The following is a 21,032-nucleotide window of genomic DNA, read 5'->3' on the forward strand; positions in this document are numbered from 1 at the left end:
CCCCAAACCACTCTTTGAGACAGGGTGTCAAATAGCACAGGGCTAACCTTGAATGGTATGTGAACAAGGATAACCTTGAACTTCTGATCTTCTTACCTCTACCTCCCCAGGGCTGGGTTTCCAGGCGTATACCACCTCAATTCACTGTACCTCAGGTCATCCTGCATGCGAGACACTTTATCCACGGAGACACAGCCTCAGCCCCGGTAGCCACTAGTATTGAATTATTTCCAGAAAGGTCAAGTCCAGAAAAGGCAACCTTTCTGAACCGGTGGTGAAGAGCACAGGAAGGTAAGATGGTTTACATATGTAAATTAAGAAGCAGAAGCTAGGGGCTGGAGAGACCGCTCAGCGGTTAAGAGCACTGTACTTTTTTTTTTTTTTTCGACATCTTAGTGTGGCTGCAGTGGTCCACACTACTCTCTGAGTTTCGCCATGCCGCCCAAAGACGACAAGAAGAAGAAGGATGCCGGAAAGTCGGCCAAAAAAGACAAGGACCCAGTAAATAAATCTGGTGGCAAGGCCAAAAAGAAGAAGTGGTCCAAAGGCAAAGTTCGGGACAAGCTGAACAATCTCGTCCTGTTTGACAAAGCTACTTACGACAAACTTTGTAAGGAAGTTCCCAACTATAAGCTTATTACTCCAGCTGTGGTCTCCGAGAGACTGAAGATTCGAGGCTCTTTGGCCAGGGCAGCCCTTCAGGAGCTACTTAGTAAAGGACTTATCAAGTTGGTTTCAAAGCACAGAGCCCAAGTAATTTACACCAGAAACACAAAGGGTGGAGATGCCCCAGCTGCTGAAGATGCATAAACAGATTCAATCAGCTGTACATTTGGGAAAATAAAACTTTATTGAATCAAAAAAAAAAAAAAAAAAAAGAGCACTGACTGCTCTTCCAGAGGTCCTGAGTTCAATTCCCAGCAACCACATGGTGGCTCACAGCCATCTGTAATGGGGTCTGATGTCCTCTTCTGGTGTGTCTGAGGACAGCGACAGTGTACGTATATATAATAAATAAATCTTTAAAGAACAAAAAAGCAGAAGTTTGCCCCCATCTGTAGGGAGCAGTCGCAGGGGATAAACACTGGTGATGAGGAAGCTGTGGTTCAAGGTGATACTACCTCGTGGTTTTCTGTTGTTACAGACACTGGTCAATCCTTAGTAAACACTTGTAGGACCGGAGGAAGGCTGAGTCACATGAGTCACAGTGAGTTGCACTGCTTCCTGATGTAGCTATAGTAAACACTTGGAACGTGTGTGTGTGTGTGTGTGTGTGTGTGTGTGTGTATGCGTATGCATGTGAGTGTTCGCGTGTGAGCACACGCTCACCTTTGCCATCCCTTTGATCCTCATCTGGGGAAGGCTTTGCTGTTTCCGTGGGTCTGAGACATCCCTAGCTATGGCTGGACTCATATCAACAATGCACATTCACAACCCATGGGGCCGGTTCCCTGGGCTAGTACAGTCTCAGGCTCGAGGACACTGGGTGTTTTCTGATCCTACTATCCGTTGAGTCCCAAGTTTAAAGTAGAAAGCAGTTTTCTTTGGCTAACAAGGGCTGGCCTCTTTCACAATAAACCCAGAAATGCCACCATTCAGGTTCCGGGCAGGAGATGCTGTGATCTGAATTTCCAATTTAGCAAACCCACCTTTCCACCCCTGCCTATTTCGTACCCACAGTCACTCTTGGTCCCAGTCTCCACCCACAAGTTTTCCAGCCTGGGCCCTTTTGCTCAATCGATTTTTCTTTCAGGAATGCTTGACATCTCCTTCCCCACCTATGGAAATCCGACACATTTCCCAACACCCACATCAAACGTGGTGGCCTCCTCCCTGTCCGGACCGATCTGCCTGCTTTGCTAAGGAGGTTGTGCATGGGCTCCCAGGCTTGGTCTGTGCTCCTGAGTGCTCACCCTCCATTCCCAACCGATTGATTGCTCCTCTGTCTTCCCTCCATCACCTCCTCTTCTTCCTTTATTGCACGTAAATGTGAGTGCAGTATGTATACCCGTGTACGTGTTCCCGTGTGTGCGAGCACAGTGGTGTGTGCCGCGTGTGTCCATGTGCCTGTGCATGCAGAGGCCTGAGCTTTTACACTGCTTGTCTTCCTTAATCATTCTCTACCCTGTTGAGGCAGGGTCTCTCTTTGAACCAGAAGCTAATTAACTCATCTAGCGAGCCAAGATCCCTGTCTCCAGCAGGCTGCCTCACCTACCCAGCAGTTATACAGGCTCTGGGGAATCCACATGTCAGGCAAGAACGTTACCCACTGAGCCAACTCCCTAGCTGGAATATAGACATATACATGACACTTGAAAAGGCTTCGGGGGCTGGAGAGATGGCTCAGTGGTTAGAGCACCAACTGCTCTTCCAGAGGTCCTGAGTTCAATTCCCAACAACCACATGGTGGCTCACAACCATCATGGGATCAGATGCCCTCTTCTGGTGTGTCTGAAGACAACGACAATATACACACACACATATATATATATATATATATATATATATATATATAATGTCTTCTTGTTCTTTTAAGTTTTCTTCTCCTTTCTTTCTTTCTTTCTTTCTTTCTTCCTTTCTTTCTTTCTTTTTTTGTTTTTCTAGGCAGGGTTTCTCTGTATAACACTCCTGGCTGTCTTGGAACTTACCATGTAGATCAGGATGACCTTGAACTCAGAGATCCACCTACCTCAGCTTTGCAAGGGCGGGATTGAAGGCATTTGCCACCATGGCCTGCTGAAGATTGATTTTTACATATATGCATCTGTGGGTTTGTGAAAGTGAGTGCAGTGGCCTACAGAAGCAGGTCTCTATCGGATTCCCCTGGAGCTGGAGTTACAGGTTACTGTGAGCCCCGGGCAGTTTGTAGAGAACCCAACTCCAGGCCTCTGCAGGAATAGTTTGTGCTCTTAACCACTGAGCCATCCGTCCCGCATGTGCTCCCTATGAAGCATGGTCTCACTTTGTAGCCCAGATTGGCTTGGAGCTCGCTATATAGCTCAGCGTGGCTTGAGACTTGCAGCAATCCCCTTGCCTCAGCTTCCTGATTACTGGTTGGAATACTAACATCTGGTTTACCCAGTGACTTTGTAGCTGTATTCTGGGCAAACATCCTCTCTTTGCTAGCTGAGGCCTGAGCATGGGGGGAAAAATCATGCTCAAAAAAGATCAAAAGGAGACTGTTCTGAAACATGTGTGAAGTATATAAAATTCAAATTTCAGTGCCTACTAGTAAATCTCCATAGCGGCATCCACGTCTATGCTTAGGAATAAATATTGGGGTCCAGAGTGCCTCGTGCTCCTCCCCCACCCATTTCAGAAATACCTGATGATTCTACTTACTCTAAGGGTTTTGATGCCTGAATCACTGGGTTGGTACACCACGACTCTGAGCATACACCCTTTCCAAGTTCTCATCTTTCCGTATTGGGGATAATAACTACCTTGGCCTGCAATTAACATCAGCATCTAATAAGATCATGCACTTAAACAGTATGGAAACACCCTGTAAGTCCTACGATGAGGAGATGAAGTGATTCGAGGAGAAAACAGAAATCTCGTCCACCCCCTTCCTTTAAAGCTTTCAACTTACGGCTTTCAACTTTTAGAGGGAATTCCCTTTTGGAGTGTTTGCGTTTACTTTTAGAAACTGTTTTATTTACTTATGGGCGAGGGGTTGTTCCCTGTGCCTTGACTCCGGTGTGCAGCTCAGAGGGCGACCTGAGAGAATCCAGAATTGAGTCCTCTCGATTCGCGGGTTTGAACTCAGGTCCTCAAGCTTGGAGGTAGGCCCCTTTACCTGCTGGGCTGTCTCCTGTTCCAGTTCTTATTGATTTATTTTTGAATCAGGGTCTCATTATGTAGTCCTGGCCGGCCTAGAACTTGCTACCTATACCAACGGGCTTCGAACTGATACAGATGCACCTGCTTGTGGAGTGCTGGGATTAAAGGCATGGGCTGCTGGCCCAAGGTTTTATCTTCAAAAGATGACAACGGCACACGTTCCCTCCCTCCCTCCGGCCTTTGTTCTGTGTGCATCCACATTCGATTGCAGTTTCCCATTTTCTTTAGTGTCTTCACCGACCCTCACAACAGCTCAGGGAGGAACTGGGACATGTTTGGTCAATCGGTTTTGCAGGCCGGGCAACTGAGGCAAATCCCGACTGACTGCGGGGCCCTGCCCTTCCTCAGGAGGTAAGAACTTCTCCTCGATGCAGCTCGTTTTATGGCGGGGGCACTAGAACCAGCTTCCTTTTCAGGGTCCCTGGGTCCCCTGCGCTCCACTCCCGCACTCCCCGGAGCAGGTGGTAGGCTCCGGGCCTACTACGCAGGCGCGCGACGCCGTGCGAGGCGTGGCTGGGCGGGCCCGGAGGCGGGGCCGGCGCGCGCGGTGAGGGAGAGCTGGGATTAGGGCCGCGGCGGGAGCCCGAGTCGGCGTCACTCGAGTGCGCAGGCGCCTGGCGGTTACCGGTCTCGCCATGGAGCGGAAAGGTGAGCGGCCGAGCGGCCTCCGCCACGAGGAGACACCGCGGCCCCCGAGTGGGCGCCCGGCGCCTCTCCTGGCCGCAGTCGCGGCCCCCGAAGCGGCGTCACCTCGCCCGCTCGCCCCTCGGCAGCGCCTTCTTCGGGCGCCCGCCGTCCCCGCCCCTCGCTCCGCAGCCCCCAGGCCGGGGCGGCGAGGCCTCATGGCCGGCCCGAGCTTCTGCGGGCGCTCCGGGCCTGGCAGCCGCCGTGCACTCCGGGCAGCCCGGCCCGCGCTCGGCCGGCTCAGCCTCAGGCCCCACCGCCCTGCGTCCTCGCGCCGCTCCCCGCCTCCCTCTTACATCGGCCCTTCATCCTTCTTTCCCACAGTGCTCGCGCTCCAGGCCCGAAAGAAAAGGACCAAGGCCAAGAAGGACAAAGCCCAAAGGAAGTGAGTCTTGTACCCCAACATCCCGCCCTTTGCGTCTCCTCGGGGACCTCCTCCTCCTACCCGGTCGCGCTCCTCGGAAGCGCACTGGGTTCGGGCGGCTCCCCCCCCAACCCCACCCCGCCACATGGCTTCTGAGTCGCTGTGTGATTCGCTCTCCGGGAACCATGTGGAAGGGAGCTGGGTCTCCAGGCCCCGGTCTTAGCAGCTCCCCAGGCCTGCTCAGGAAAGACCCAGAGCCTGCCCGGCACCACTCCCCAACTCCATCGGGGAGGCTCAAGTGTGGGCCGGCGGCCGGAGCTGGTAATCATTACCTGCCTGTGAACTCCTCTCTCCCCGCCTTCTTCCGCAGCGTCTTAACCTTGCCTCCTACGTCTGTCCGCACGCTCTGCCATCAGGAAATTGTTGAATGAATTTTTCCCTGTTTACCCTTGGCCCTGCCAACCACACGTTTGCCTGGGTAGAGGAGGGTGGCCGGCAGTCTTCCTTCGCGCCTGATTAGTCTACTTCCTAAGTCTGCGAGGCGCGGTGTGTCGCTGTCCTCTCGGTTGGGTTGTGCAGGCTGGCTGCGTTGTGTACTACCGGTGGGCGTGTTATCTGAACGGAGTTAGTGCAGTAATGTCGAGAGACAAATTGCTAGTCCATTCTGGCTTGAGCTACACTTGCCAGATTTGTTAGTGATGTTGGGAGTGCCTGCACAAAGAGAGCACAGCTTGATAGAAACGCACCGGCTGGAGTCTTCAAGTGAGCTTAGCTGCTGCCACCCCTCATCCCCTCCCCCCTTTTTTTTTTTGAGACAGCCTTGACTGACCTGGAACTCACTATGTAGACCAGGCTGGCCTCGAACTCGACATCCTCTTGTCTCTGGCTGAGAATCCTGGGACTAAGGGACGTGTGCCACCGGTGCAACTGTGGGAGCACTGCCACTGAGCTTAGAGGTCAGCTTTAAGGATGATCTTGTACTCAGATTTAGTAGCAGAGGCTCCTCCAGGTCGACTCAGAAAGATCTCTGCCCAGCACTCCATTTCAGATGAATTATTTTCCGTGGTTTTTCATTTATCTGGTATTTTGTGTTGGATGCCATCAAGCTGGGTCTGCACTGCTATACCACACATTGGAGGTCTTCCTAGGTCACCCAGAAAGACAGTACCAGATCGGGGTGAGTGTTTTTGGAGGCTCCCTGATGTTTAGGGAGGCCGTGTCATGACTTCTCTGAGTGGGACCAGAGCGTTTCCTGTGGTGTGCCTTAGGAAGTTTTTTAAGTTTGCACAAGGTGTGGGGCCGTGCAAGTGCTCAGGTTCTTGGGTTGGCTATCCATTCACAGACTGTCCAGCACAAGTTTTTTGGTTTTTTTTTTTTTTTTTTTTTTTCTATTTTTCGGAGCTGGGGACCGAACCCAGGGCCTTGCGCTTCCTAGGCAAGCGCTCTACCACTGAGCTAAATCCCCAGTCCCCAGCACGAGTTTTTAATCCCACACTGATTGGTTAACAGCAGCGCCAACCGGGCAGCAGCTGGAATCTCAGCACTCCTTGGGGAAGCCATGCGAGAATGTTTTATGTTTTCTGGTGGAAAAAGGAAATGGTTTTATTAATCACTTAAAAAGTTTTTTTTCCCCCTCATATTTTATTTTTGGTTTTTCTCCATGTTCCCTGGCTGTTCTGGAAGTCTCTCTGTGGACTGCCTCTGCCTCGAGTGCTCGGATTGAAGGCCTGCACCGTCACACTTGGTTTAAAGGGGTTTTGAAAAGATGAGCGTCTCGCTATGTACAGCCTAAGGTGGTCTTGAACTTGGGGTGATCTTCCTGCGTCAGCCTCTACAATGACAGGATGACTAGTCTTGTGCCATCGTGCCCAGCTGGCTAGTCACCTGTGTTTTGGTCTGTCCTGTGTAAGACATGGCATCTTATTTAGATATGAGGGTGACCACTGTCATGGGGCAGGAGAATGCAAGTGGATGGTCACACATGCAGCAGAGGTTCAATATTTCATGTGGTTGAGGGTGAACATACGGTGTGTGTGCATGGGAATGATGTGTCAGAGTCCAACATTACAAGTTGACTCTGTCCTTCTCTGTGTAGGGTTGAACCTGGGTTCTGGTGGCGAGAATCCTACCCACCGATCCATCTTGCCTGCCGCACATGCTTGTTTCAAAAGCAGACCTCCTTAGTGTTGGGTACTCTTATTTCTCTCACTACTGCAGGCAACTTGGAGTTGTCCGTGCTCTTAGTTATCCCTGTGCGTATCCTTACTTTACTGAATATAATCTTGCCTCCCCCTTGTTTCCCAACCTCTTTTTTTTTTTTTTTTTAAAGATTCATTTATTATATATAAGTATACTGTCGCTGTCTTCAGATACACCAGAAGAGGACATCGGATCTCTTTTTTTTTTTTTTTTTTTTCTTTTCTTTTTTTTTCGGAGCTGGGGACCGAACCCAGGGCCTTGTGCTTGCTAAGCAAGCGCTCTACCACTGAGCTAAATCCCCAACCCCCGACATCGGATCTCTTTACAGATGGTTGTGAGCCACCATGTGGTTGCTGGGAATTGAACTCAGGACCTCTGGAAGAGCAGTCAGTGCTCTAACTACTGAGCCATCTCTCCAGCCCCCAACCTCTTTTCAAGTAGTTAAATTGTCTGATTAATTAATTTGGGGACAGTTCTGTGGCAGAAGCCCCACCTGACCTAGGTAACTTGACTCTGCTCCTGACAACTTTGCTATTTTTCTGGCAGAGGTATAAGCTACCAAGAAGCTGTTAGGAAGCCTGCCGTAGTTTGGTCTTCTGAGTAAGGGGTCTGATTCTGAGTTCTGATTGTAGACCGACTTGGACTTACAGGTCTATATTTGAGTCACTCAGCCATAGTGACAAGCAATCAGGACTGAGCAATATAAGAAAATAGTGTTCACATGTACAGGCTTAGAGGTTCTCAAGTGCTCCCCACTATGCAGCCATGGTGTGGCACCGAAGGGTGGGATAGTCCTGATGCTGTGGACTGCCTGTAAACCAGACCCTCAGCACTTGGAGCCGTGGGTCACAGTCAGAGCTGGCGGCTGGGCTCCTGCTCCAGAGCATCGTCCCTTTGGGTTTGTGCTCCAAGGTTAAGGGCAGGTGACCTTGCCTAACCTGAAGGATTCCTTCCCTACCCTACTGTTCTAGAGCTTTCCGTCCATTCTTTCTGATGTTTTTGGGGGGTGGGGTGGTCAGGGAGAGATAGGTTCTCTGTAGACCTGGCTGTTCTGGAGTTCACTGTAAATTAGGCTTTCCTTGAACTCAGGCCTGCTTCTGTGCTGGGATTGAAGGTGTGCTCCACCACACCCTAACAGAAAATAGACATTTTCTATTTACTCTCATGTTAACTAGTTGTGTAGTGATCAGTTTTGCTTTAGATGGTTAGAGGTCAACTCTTTAGACATCTGTGAAGCTAGGACTGGGACCTGGGTTGGGTGTGCTCTGTAGCCCCATGGCTAGATACCTTGTGTTGGGACAAATAAGGACGGGCCGGAGGGGAAGAGGCTTCTGTGGCCCTGGGAACTTGGTGCTCACCTGTGACCCATTGTGTGAGGAGCGGGATGCAGGGGGTGCAGGGGGTGCAGGCTGCACCTTGCCTGTGAGCATTTGCATTCCAGTATGCTGCAGGGCCTGAGCCGCCTTCCTCTGCTGTGGGCTGTTGGACTCCAGCAGCTCACGGCTTTTAATGGTGTGGAGTCCACATTGGAGCACTCACCTCAGTACTTAGCTTGGCGGGTCGTCAGCCTTGAACTTTCCCAAGCTGCAAGGTCTCCATGATACCAAAGGATATCCATGCGACAATAGGATAAACCAGGAGGAGTTTCAGTGAGGAACCAATATTTATGGTGTGACCAAAACCAGAGGCCTAGGATCAGACCAATGACTCATAGCAATGAACATTTGCAAGTGAAGATGCGTGGTCAGAGGTTTTCCGCCACTTGCAGTCAGTCTCATGGTTGTTGTGCAGATCCGATTGTGTGATTGAGCTGGGGAAATGCACATGCTCCAAGCTGGGAAGGACATTTTTTTATCTTATTTATTTTCTTTAGTATAAATTGTTACACTGAAGATTTATAAAGGAAGAATGCATAAAGACTCCTAACACTCTGTAGTAGAAAGTAGAGCCTTCACAGGTCCTTAGAAGTGAGCTCTGCGCGTTCCGTCCCGTGCACGTGCTGTCTCCTCCTCGTGTGTTGCTTTCACAGTTGCTTTCCTCACTAAGTTTTGCGTGTGGAATGAGACAAGGCATGTCGTCCCAGGGGTTCCAGCAGAGGACTGGTCAGGATTAATGTCTGTTAACAAGCATGGACTTTATTTACTTTGGTTTCTCTGTGTGGCCCTGGCTGTCCTGGAACTTGCTTTGTAGACCAGGATGGTTTTGAACTCAAAAGAGATTCCCCTGCTTCTGCGTGCCAAGTGCTGGAACTAAAGGTGTGCACTGTGTAGTTCTTTTTCTTGCTCTTAAGAGCTGTTTATAAATGGTATGTCCTTTGTTCTGTGGAATAATTTATATTTCTTATCTATTTAAAAGCGTTTGAACTTCGTGTGTTTTTAACATAAAGTGATTTCCCCCAACGTGGCTGATTATTTTCACTTCTGAAATTTTCAGAGTTAACTTGTAATTTTAATTGTATGGATTTACTAAGTTTAAGTATGTGCTTTTAAATTGCATCTCAAGAGCTCTTGTCAGAAATATTTTATTCGTTAGCAGGTTTATATGTTAGCAAGCATATTTTGCTTACATGGGTGTTTCTACATGAGATCCAGGCTTGTCAAATTACTTGAAGCCCCAACCTGTTAAAATGTTAAAGTAAATAAGATTTTCTCCTGTTCGAAGGAAAGCAATGAAAGGTGACCAGCTAGAATCTAGGTTTTTGTAGAGTAACTGGAGGTTACCACCCTCTGCTTCCAATGCTGTGTCAAATGGATGCTCGGGTCTGAGCTGGATGTATGTATGTGCGGATGTATGTATGTATGCATGCCTGTGTATGTGTGTATCTATGGATGTTTTATTATTGTATGGGTGTATGCCTGCATTATAGCTGCACACCATGTGTGTTCACCCTTAGCGGCCAGAAGAAAGGTGTCAGATCCCCTGGAGTTAAGATGGCTGTGAGCCACCATGTAGGTACTGAGAACCAAATTGAGGTCCTCTGCAAGAGCAGCCAGTAACTTAACAACTGAGCCACCTTTCCAGCCCCTAAGCATGTAGCCTGTCTTTGGAAACCTTAGGGAATCACTTCTGACTCCAGAGCACGCTCTAAATCAGCTCCTGGGCCTGAGCGCCAGCTCCCCTTGTAGAACCTCCACTTTTAATTATTCAGGTTAAAATTCAGCACTTCCTTAAATGTCACAATGCTATTAAAATATTGTGTGTGTGTGTGTGTGTGTGTGTGTGTGTGTGTGTGTGTGTGTGTGTGTGTGTGTATGCTTGTCCTTCACCCACTCAGCCTTCTTTTTTTTTTTTTTTCTGGAGCTGGGGACCAACCAGGGCCTTGCGCTTGCTAGGCAAGCGCTCTACCACTGAGCTAAATCCCAACCCTCAGCCTTCTTCTATAGCCCATCTTGGCCACTATCCTACAGGAACATGGATTTTCTGGAGAGTAGGACCTTAATGGGACTCTGCAGTTTGCCTGTGGAGCTCTAGATAGAAGATGGTGGCTTCAGATACATGTGGGCTTTAGTTCCTTTCATGGCGTAGATGTGCACACAGTGAAGGCACACTCTTCTGGTCCCGCTGCAGCTCCAGTGTCTAGAAAAGTGCAGACACAACTGTGCACACTACTAAGAGGGAGTGGATGAACATTTGCATATTGTGTCCTGCACACATTGCTACAGGTTGTGTTTGAACACTGCCTGTGTCTTAGGGTTCTGTTGCTGTAAAGAGATACCATGACCAAAGTAACTCTTACAGAGGGAAAGATTTAAATGGGGCCGACTTTCAGTTTCAGAGGTTGAGTCAGTTATGGTGAGAGGCATGGAGGCAGGCATGGTGCTGGAGCAGGAGCGGAGAGGTCTACATCTTGACCCAAGGCAGCAGAAAGACTATGTGCCACAAAGTACTAGAAGATCTCAAAGCCAGCCCCCACGGTGACACTTCCTCCAACAAGGCCGCACCTCCTAGTAGTGCCACCCTCCATGAGATGGGCCAAGCATTCAAAATGAGTCTGTAGGGGCCAAACCTGTTTAAACCACAGCTTGGTTTATTGTTTTTCATAGATTCAGTGAGAGACAGGTACTTGTGCCTCCATTTGTACAGGCAAGATGACCATGACAGAGAACTTTATGTTGTTCGTATTTTGAAATGACTTCCTGTGTCCCAGGCTGACCCTGAAAATTACATGAATCCATCATGCCTGGTTCTATGTGGTATTGCGGATGGAATCCAGGACTTTGTACATGTTAAACATCATTAACTGAGCCACATCCTCACATCAACAGAGAACTTCATGAAGTGGACTTTACCCAAGTCATGGAGTTGAGATAAACTAAGATCAGGACTGAGTGGAGCTGAGGCCTTGCCTGTGACCCTGAGCCTCCTGCAGCTCCCGCGCGTCTGCTTTCTCCTTGCTGTGCTTTATTTAGCAAATCTAGCCATCATCAAAGAGTCTTCTTGGGAATGGGCTGGTGACCTCCTGAGTCTGAGAACGTCCTGGTGTACACGGTGAGTTCCAGACCAGCCAGGGATCCCTAATGAGACCCTGCTTCAGTAAGAGTGGTGTGGAGCAGCGGAGAGGAAAGCAAGCACAGTGCCTGCCTCCACACAGGGCTGGGCTGGTCACCTGGTCATGGCAGCTAGCAAACAGCCTCTCCCTCCGAGACCTGGATCCTGGGTGTGGGGAGGGCACAGTAGGATGGTGAGTGCTGAGGAAAGAGTGGTGAGAGGGGTCACTGAAGGCAAAGCTGACTCCAGCACAGGCCTGTGGAGTGGAGTGCAGAGATGGTTTTGTTCAGCAGTGAAGTAAGACATTGTGGGCACTGGCTACTGTGATTGATTCTCAGTTGAGTGTAATGTCTGATTGTCTTAGAGTTTTACTGCTGTGAACAGACACCATGACCAAGACAACTCTCATAAGGACAACAGTTAATTGGGGCTGGTTTACAGGGTCAGAGGTTCAGTTTATTATCAATGTGGGAGCCTGGCAGCGTCCAAGCAGGCATGGTACAGGGGGAGCTGAGAGTTCTACATCTTCATCTGAAGGCTGCTAGTGAAAGACTAACTTCCAGGCAGCTAGGGTGAGAGTCTTAAAGCCCACAACCACAATAACTCGCCTACTCCAACAGGGCCCCACCTTCTAAAGTGCCACTCCCTGGGCCAAGCATACACAAACCATCACACTAGAAGGACTGTCTTGTTTTAAAGTGTAGCTTGAGTCAATGCATGCTTCCTGTTAAAACATGTTGGGGCTGGGAAGGTCGCTCAGCAGGTGAAGGGACTAGCTGCCAACCCTGTTGACCTGAGTTCAGTCCCCAGAGTTCACATAGTTGAAGGAAAGAACCAACTTCTGAAAATTGCCTTCTAACCTCCACACACCTGTCACGTATGTCCCCAATTACACTTGGGTGTTGGCGTGCACAGAAGAGAATGGTGCTCAGTTTACATTCTGATGTGTGAAAATAGCATCTCAGTGTTTAAATTAATTTATGAATGCCTATGATTTCTCAAATTGACTAATTGCTGACATTTTCCCTTATCTCCCCCCCCCGTGTGTGTGTGTGTGTGTGTGTGTGTGTGTGTGTGTGTGTGTGTGTGTGTGTGTGTGTGTGTGTGTGTGTGTGTGTAGCATCCTGAGTGTTTGGCAGTGCATGCATCTGTGCACACCTATGCACCCTCCTTACTCTGGGGCAGTGACTGACTCCAGGTTCTGTAGCAACATGGGATGTGTTTTGTATTTGCTGTCTTTTAGTGAACAGAGACCCTGACGCTGGTAGCTTTTGTTGTCCTGATTCACCTTTTCATGATCATTTGGGTGGTTTCCTGTTCTGTGTCTTTATGAGTAAAGTTGACTATATGGTAACTTTTTTTGTGGTATCATTTATAAGTTGTAGAGATCATGACATAGCACCCTATCTACTTGAGCAGAATGGTGTCACCCTTTCAGGGCCATGATACTATAATCTTTGCAAGAATCGACGGGATTAAGCCCAAAGCTTTGTGTACTAAGTGAGCACAGCATAGCACATGGCGTGCCCACGTCCTTACAGCATTTTTGTCTGCATGGTTCAAACCTTTTTTTTTTTTTTTTTTTTTAAGATTTATTTATTTATTACATGTAAGTACACTGTAGCTGTCTTCAGACACACCAGAAGAGGGCATCAGATCTCATTACAGATGGTTGTGAGCCACCATGTGGTTGCTGGGATTTGAACTCAGGACCTCCGGAAGAGCAGTCAGTGCTCTAACCGCTGAGCCACCTCTCCAGCCCTGCATGGTTCAAACCTTAATGTAGCCGTTTGCTTAGCTTTTCAGCTTTCCTTAGCTAGCTGTCTAAGCTCACCAGCCTTTCCAGTCCCAGATAGGAATCTCCCTGCTCTCCAGGGGGACTGCCTTACTGACACAGAAGCCAGGGCTCATTGTCTCTAGGCCCTTCCAACAGACCTGTGGCATGCACACTGCATTTCTTTTAAACATTATCTGTCCACAGTGCGTGATGTTTTCAATCCAAATTGTTGTGAGTTTACTGGATGAGATGTAAGGACCCGCACCAGGTGTCCTGAGTTCAAGGCTCCTTGCTTGTTCTCCAGTCCTCAGGTTGTATTCAACTTGGAAGTGTACAGCTGGAGAATTGTACCCAAAATTAATTAGTATGTTTTTGATTATTTTACCAATATATAGTTGGGCTTATTTTTCATCTGTATTTATTAGCTTTCCTTTAATTGTATTTATCATTAAAACATGCACATGTCTTAGTCTTAAAATTTTAAGTTTATTTTTTAAATTTAAAAATACGGTTTTTCCCTTTCCATTTTCTTCCTCTAACCCCGCCCATGTACAGTCCATCCTTACTGTTTTAAATTCATGGCCTGTTTCTTTAGTAGTCGACACACGCTCACACACACTCACACACACATGCATACAGTGTTACTCCTATGTATATGTATGATTTCAGGGCTGACAGTTGGCATTAGATAACCAGTCGGAGGGCTCATCAGTGGAGAAGGGCTCTCAGCATTCCTTAGTTCCTTACAGTTCTTGTCAAGGGATGGGTCCCAGTGAGCGTCCCCTTCCGTGTTAGTATGGTGATGTCTTTCTTTGTCGGGTCTTGTTGAGGTAGCCATGTTGATGAGCCTTCATGGATCTAACTGACATTTTAGGAGATGCAGTTTCACAGCAGACCCCGTCTCCATTTTCACCACAGTCCACGAGCCTTAGGTGCAAGCACTGTGCTGTGAATCTCCCCACTGTGCTGGGCTGCTCTCACTCAGTCATTATGTCTGTCAGTCGCTCCAGCACTTACAGTCTATAATGGTCTCCATCTGTTCCAAGGAGAAGTTTGTTTGACAGAAAGTATATTTATTTGGGGTATTGGGATATGTATTTAGAATGCAGTTGGGAATTAGGCTGAACCGGTAAAAGTGTACAGATCCTCCTTACCCGGCCTTTACCTAGCGCCCTTTCCACTCCTGAAAGTGAGCCCTTTTATTCACTCTGTGTGGGTGTGTGGTGTGAGTGATGTGAGGACTCAGCTGCCACGTCTCTTCCCACTATGCTTTTGTCTTTTTATAAGAAAAGTTTTGCCTAATTTTGTGGTGTTTTTTGGTGTAATGTGGAGGCATTATTAAAAATCTTGAATGATTTTAGAATTTAAGACGGGTTACAGAGATGGCTCAGTGGTTAAGAGCACTGACTGCTCTCCCAGAGGTCCTGAGTTCAATTCCCAGCAACCACAGGGTGGCTCACAACCATCTGTAATGGGATCCGATGCCCTCTTCTGGTGTGTCTGAAGACAGCTACAGGGTACTCATCTATATCTAGATAGATAGATAGATAGATAGATAGATAGATAGATAGATAGATAGATAGATAGATAATCTTTAAAAGACATGGGAATAATGTGACTTACAAAACTGAGCGAAGTTCCACTGTCAGTTATAGAATTCAAGACTTGGGCCTGTAGAGATAGATGGCTTATAAGAACATGGCTGCCCTTCCAGAGAACCCCAGTTCAGTTCCCAGCACCCACATGACAGCAGCTCACAACTGTTTGTAACTCCAGTTCTAGGGGGTCTCATGCCTGCATACAGACATACGCAGGCAGAGCAACAGTGCACATGAAATAAAACAAACTATTTAAAAAAGCAAAGGAGTCAAGACTTAGTATAGAAATCATCCGGTAACATCAAGTTCAGGTGTCCCCACACAGGTGCAGAGAGCGCGTCCACCGTGCCTGTCAGTGTGCACGCTCTCCCTCCTCCACTCACTCATCTGCTTCTGCGCTCTTTATCAGTAGTCATGTTTCAAGAACAGGAGCTACATGAAGATCTCCTCAGATCTTTATTTTAGCTTTATACTTGACTGTCAGTCTATAAAATGTATTGATCTGTAGCCCTGTAGCCGCCTGAGTCTAAAGGAGGGCTAAGCCTCTGTCCAGAGTGCTGGGGGTATAGGACTCACCAAAGTGCTTAATGTTCTGTGAATGCATCTCACTAAGTCCTTGGGCCCCTTTGAGAGCTGGGGCTGCTCAGCTTGGGGAAATTGCTTATTTAAGTCCTCTTAGTTGGAGGACTCTCCAGGCTGTCTGCTAGACTGGGCTCTCACTGCTCCACCAGCTGCATCCTTTCTAGGTAGCTTCCTGCTTCTCCTCCTTAGAGTTGTCTCCCTAATATTCCAGCCACCCATCTCACAGGCTCCTCCTTCACTATGTCTATGCCACCCACTGCCTCCCAGCTCCTTTCTCTAGGAACTGCACTGCCTTGAATTATCCATCCATCCATCCATCCATCCATCCATCCATCCATCCATCATGTATACAGCATTCTGCCTGCATGTATGCCTGCAGGTCAGAAGAGGGCATCAGATCCCATTACAGATGGTTGTGAGCCACCATGTGGTTGCTGAGAATTGAACTCAGGACCTCTGGAAAAGCAGTCAGTGCTCTTAATCTCTGAGCCATTTCTCCAGCCCTCATTAATTTTTAAAAATTTCACAGTTGTAGTCCTTGTTATTGGAACTGGAATACCTACTTTCCTGTGGAGCTCCCTATAGCTGTTAAAGCTGTCAGCGCAGTGGCTTGAGGCAGTTGTTACAGGCACTTGGGGCTGGACAGGGAGAAGGCTTCATCCCAGCAGTTTGGAGCCAGCCCAGGCAGGCCAGTGAGGCTGGCAGCGAAAGGCAGCATGCTGTCTGACCTGGACCCCATGTCAGGCGGCCAGCTTGAGGTGTCGGGCCTCACCGCATGGACAGCTATGTGCTCAGTGAAATTCAGAAATAGCTGACTGGAATGGCAGGATCCGTAGTGTTCCACCTCAGGGAAGCTCAACTCTGGGGTGACTTGGCGGTGTAAAAGCAGGGGACAAAGTTGTTTCTGGAGTGTATAAAAATACTTACAACTATCTTTAAAACTGCAAGGTGAAGAAAATGTGATGGCTTTCTCGGGATTATGCTTGGATGTTGATACTCTTAGTTATTATAGACCACTAACTGCCGCTTTGCGAGGCTGCCTCTGGTGTTGGTGTGAGGGGCTGCCAATGACATTTCTTAAGCTCACTCTTTGTTTTCTGTGCATATGGAGTGAACATGTTATTGTTTCTTAGGCCTGAAACCCAGCACCGAGGCTCTGCACCCCACTCCGAGAGCGACATCCCCGAGCAGGAGGAGGAGATTCTGGGGTCTGATGATGATGAACAGGAAGACCCTAACGACTACTGTAAAGGTGTGTGCTTGCCTGTCCAGTGCGGTTATCAGTGCGTCCTGATGTGACCTTGCTCTGTCCTTTGATCAAGATGCAGGAAATGGGGTTTTGCTCTTAGTTGGGTTCTATTACGTTTTTAAGCTTGTTGACACTGCTAGGGCCTCACCAGAGCCTGGGGTTACATTCTTGCACTCAGCCCCTTTAAAATGTGTTTTCCAGGCTGGGCAGGGTGACACACCTTCAATCCTAGCAAGGGCAGGCAGATCTCTGAGTCGAGGCCATTCTGATCTGCAGAGTGAATTTCAGGACAGCCAGAGCTATGAGACATGTAGAGAGATAGTGATTCCGTAACTGACTAGCATTAATTTAAAAGGAAGGAAAGACAAATCTTTTCCTCTTTGAAAATTGACAGGATATGCTTACCTACGAAAATTTCAGAGGTGTGGCGAACAGATAGATAGCACAGTCTGTGTGTGCCGGGGTAATAGCTGTGTGTCGCCACACTCAGCTCAGTTGGGATATAGATTTGTTTTTGTTTTTGTTTTTTGTTTTTTAAGGTTTATTTATGTTTGTATGTGAGTACACCGTTGCTGTCCTCAGACATCAGAAGCGGGCATCAAATCCCATTACAGATGGCTGCGAGCCTCCATGTGGTTGCTGGGAATTGAACTCAGGACCTCTGGAAGAGCAGTCAAGGCTCTTAACCGCTGAGCCACCTCTCCAGCCCTGTTTTTTTTTTTTTTTTTTTTTTTTTTTTTTTTGTTTGTTTGGTTTTTTTTTGTTTGTTTTTTTTGTTTTGTTTTGTTTTTTTTGAGACAGGGTTTCTCTGTGTAATAGCCCTGGCTGTTGGTGTTTGTTTGGTTTTTAACTACTGTAATCCTCTCTGTCCTGGTGACGGCTGCTAAGATGTGTGTAACTGGGCCATCAGGCCTCAGTGGCCACCCTGCTGTGATAAGACTTGCCAGGGTCTTGAGGGCAGACCCTGGAGGATCTGCTTCACTGTCTAGGAGAGCTTGGGCCTTTTCCCCCACAGGCATAGATAAATGCCGACGTGTATTGTCTGGGACCTGAGGCGGACTTTCTGTTTGCTTTTTTCCCTTTTTCTTTCCTGGGGTGGTTGGGGATGGTTGTCACTGCGTGGCTGGCCAGGAACTCACTGTGCTGACCTACATTGAGAAGAAAGACCTTTCTATAATCATATTTGTTATTATTTCTCTCTGAATTTTTGAGATACCAAATGAAGATTGGTTGATTTTGATAGACATGTTGGGTTTTGAGAGGCCAGCAGTGTGGTAGCCCGTGACCACAGGTTGACGCAGAATATCACATACCTGGTGTGGATTCTCACCCATGCCGTCCTCACACCAAGCTGAGCGACACTGGGACTCGAGCCTCCCATTGAACTCCTCTTACCAGACGTCCATGGTGCATGGTACGTCTGTGCTGACAGACAGGATGTGGGTGAGCGATGCTTCTCGGTTCCTCTGACTGCTTCCTTCCCCATCTCCCCCGTCTCTTTCAGGAGGTTATCATCTTGTGAAAATTGGAGACCTATTTAACGGGCGATACCATGTGATTCGAAAATTGGGCTGGGGACACTTTTCCACAGTATGGTTATCATGGGATATTCAGTAAGTTTACAGGGCCTGGGGAGGAAATAGAGGGTGGACCTTGATGTTTTCTTTGACATTCAAGAGGTGATTAGGTCTCTATCTAGGCTGATTACCTTTTTTAAATTTCTCTTTTTTAATAATTAACATTTACATGCTAATTTTACATAATGGGTTTTATTATGAGTTCCTAACAAGCATGGTTGGTGTGGGTCCCAGAGGCCAGGGACTGATGAAGTCAGTGTCTTAGTGTCAGGGAGCACATGGAGCTGCCAGGCTCGAGGCTGCACGAGTATTTAATGAATGGGAAATAAGAGAAACTCAGGGCCGCCTTTGCACTAGAGTGTGTTTAAGTTTGCAGGTGATTAGGCCAACGGTGCAGGTTCATTACACTACACCGTTCTCTTGCCTGTGTGGGGAAAGTTCTGTCTGTCCCCATAGTCAGAAGGCGGACATTGAATTCAGAGAAGATGTTCAGTCTGAGTTTACCTGGCACAGGTTCTGTTAGCTCCAGCTGGCCGGTTTCTGCCACTCCTAGATGCACAGTCGTGTCCTCTGGAAGTGGCTCCATCTGGCCACAGGGTAGTAAGGAATGTCCCCACTCAATACGAACTCTTAACTATGACGGTAACAGTTGGATAATTGAGTCTGCATTGTCTTTTTAGGGGAAAGAAGTTTGTAGCAATGAAGGTAGTTAAAAGTGCCGAACATTACACAGAGACAGCACTGGATGAGATCCGGCTGCTGAAATCGGTGAGTGTGAGGGAGGCCACCCATGCATGTGCCCTGGCCAGGGGCAGGGTAGGGCTTCTGCAGGCTTAGAGGCTCCCTAGAGCCGCAGAGGAAGGTCAAGGTATCTATGTTTCCTACATCTTGAGGGATTGATGCATCCAGTGGTTAGATCTGTCTTAGCATCTGCGTATACTCTCCTGCTGAGTAAGCAGAACTTCAGTGACTGTGTTTTATGTGTACCACATACAGTCCATGAGTGTCTTTCATACTTCAGTCAAAAGCAGAGTTAAGGGGTTGGGGATTTGGCTCAGTGATAGAGCTCTTGCTAGGCAAGACCCTGGGTTCGGTCCCCAGCTCCGAAAAAAAGAATAGGAAAAAAAAAAAGCAGAGTTATGTGTGTTTATGATAACTACTTTGTTTTGTAAAAATGTATCGTGCCTTGTGTGGTGCTGCACGCCTCTAGTCCTAGCACTCGGGAGGCAGAGGCCTGTGGGTCTGAGTTTGAAGCCAGCCTGGTTTATGTAGCAGAGTCAAGGCTGCAGGTTGAGACTGTCTAACGAGGCACAGCAGCACAGAGCCGTGGTTCTCAGCCTTCCTAACGCTCCGGTCCTTGAACACAGTTCCCTACGTTGTACTGACCCCCCCCTCCCCCAACCATGCAGTTATTTTTGTTTCCACTTCATGACGAGTTCTGCTGCTGTCGTGATCCTGATGTAAATGTTCAGAGACAGATTTGAAAGGGGCTGAAACCCATAGGTGGAGACCCAGAGGCCTAGAACACAGACTGTGATTGTTGATTGTTTAGACCTCGAAACACAAGCATGTCTTTCCCAAAGCCTTGCCTTTCCTTTTCATAGTGAATTGTGGTGACAGGAGTATGGGGACAGACACTGCTCAGACAGCCTGCTCCCCCTGGTGACTGGTGACTGCTTCACTTGTGCTAAACATAGCTGTTGCTTCTTCCCAACACAGGTTCGCAATTCAGACCCGAATGATCCAAACGGAGAAATGGTCGTTCAACTACTAGATGACTTTAAAATATCAGGCGTTAATGGAACACGTATCCTTTGAGAACTCCACTTTTTTCTTTGTTTTTAGTATTATTATTATTATTTTTTTTTTTTTTAAGCTTTGTGTAAGGATGTGCTGCCTTCATGTATATATGTGCACCCCAAGGATGCAGTGTTTGCAGAGGTCAGGAAGGGTGTCAGGTAACTTGGAAGTGGGGGGATGGACAGTTGCGATTCCTTCCACACGGGCGCTGAGCTCCCAGTTGCTCAACCGTCTCGTCAGCCCTGTTTTCTTTGTTGTATGTGTGCGTGCGTGCGTGCGTGCATCCTGGAATGGGGATGGAGCTCAGATATTCACACTTGTTGGCAAGAACTTAGACCCATCAGGTCACCTTACCAGCCCAAGAACTTATTCTCTACTAGTCGTAAAATAGTTTATTACCAGAGAAAGATGCCACCTGGGTCCCTGTTCAAGGTGAACAGTAATAAAATAATTTCCCACAGGTGTGGGTTGTGTCTATTTGTTTTGTGTCCTCCAGAATATAAAAGAATTTTTAAGAATATCAAAATCTAAAAATAGTGAGTAGATTTGTAGTAACTAAAGGTCTTAGAATTTTTATAGATTAGCTCAGAAATTTTAAGGGAAGTACTCGTTTTGGGGTTTTGTTTGTTTTTAATAACAAAAGGACTTACCATGTAGCCCAGGCTGACTTTGAATTTACTATGTAGTCGAGGCTAGTCTCAAATGGGAGTCCTCTTTGCTTCTTTCTCCCAAGGGCTGGGGTCACAAGTGTGACCCATCATACCTGGCAGCGAGTCTTTTTTTTTTTTTTTTTTTTTTTTTAAGATAATGGCTATGAAATATTTAGGGTACTTTTCCTGTAGTGTTTATCAGGCTTAATATAAAGAGAATG

At 47.8% G+C, this 21,032-nt stretch overlaps 2 protein-coding genes across 2 annotated transcripts in view; both read left to right on the forward strand.

Annotated features, from left to right (window-relative positions):
• The first annotated feature begins 372 nt into the window (after positions 1 to 372).
• LOC116887677 (40S ribosomal protein S25-like) lies at positions 373 to 878 on the forward strand. The gene has a single exon (XM_032889275.1). The coding sequence runs from the start codon at positions 436 to 438 to the stop codon at positions 808 to 810; it is 375 nt and encodes a 124-aa protein (XP_032745166.1). The 5' UTR covers positions 373 to 435; the 3' UTR covers positions 811 to 878.
• Positions 879 to 4,378: 3,500 nt separating this feature from the next.
• The window catches only part of Srpk1 (SRSF protein kinase 1), a 36,647-nt gene continuing 19,993 nt past the window's right edge, over positions 4,379 to 21,032 (forward strand). Inside the window, exons 1-6 of the mRNA XM_032889274.1 lie at positions 4,379 to 4,491; positions 4,852 to 4,912; positions 16,669 to 16,787; positions 18,289 to 18,397; positions 19,042 to 19,129; positions 20,081 to 20,168. Coding sequence (XP_032745165.1) covers positions 4,479 to 4,491; positions 4,852 to 4,912; positions 16,669 to 16,787; positions 18,289 to 18,397; positions 19,042 to 19,129; positions 20,081 to 20,168 — 478 coding nt within the window. The 5' untranslated portion in view covers positions 4,379 to 4,478. The remainder of the gene's footprint in view (positions 4,492 to 4,851; positions 4,913 to 16,668; positions 16,788 to 18,288; positions 18,398 to 19,041; positions 19,130 to 20,080; positions 20,169 to 21,032) is intronic.

Source organism: Rattus rattus, chromosome 18 (assembly GCF_011064425.1).
Source record: "Rattus rattus isolate New Zealand chromosome 18, Rrattus_CSIRO_v1, whole genome shotgun sequence".
NCBI classification, from domain to species: domain Eukaryota; kingdom Metazoa; phylum Chordata; class Mammalia; order Rodentia; family Muridae; genus Rattus; species Rattus rattus.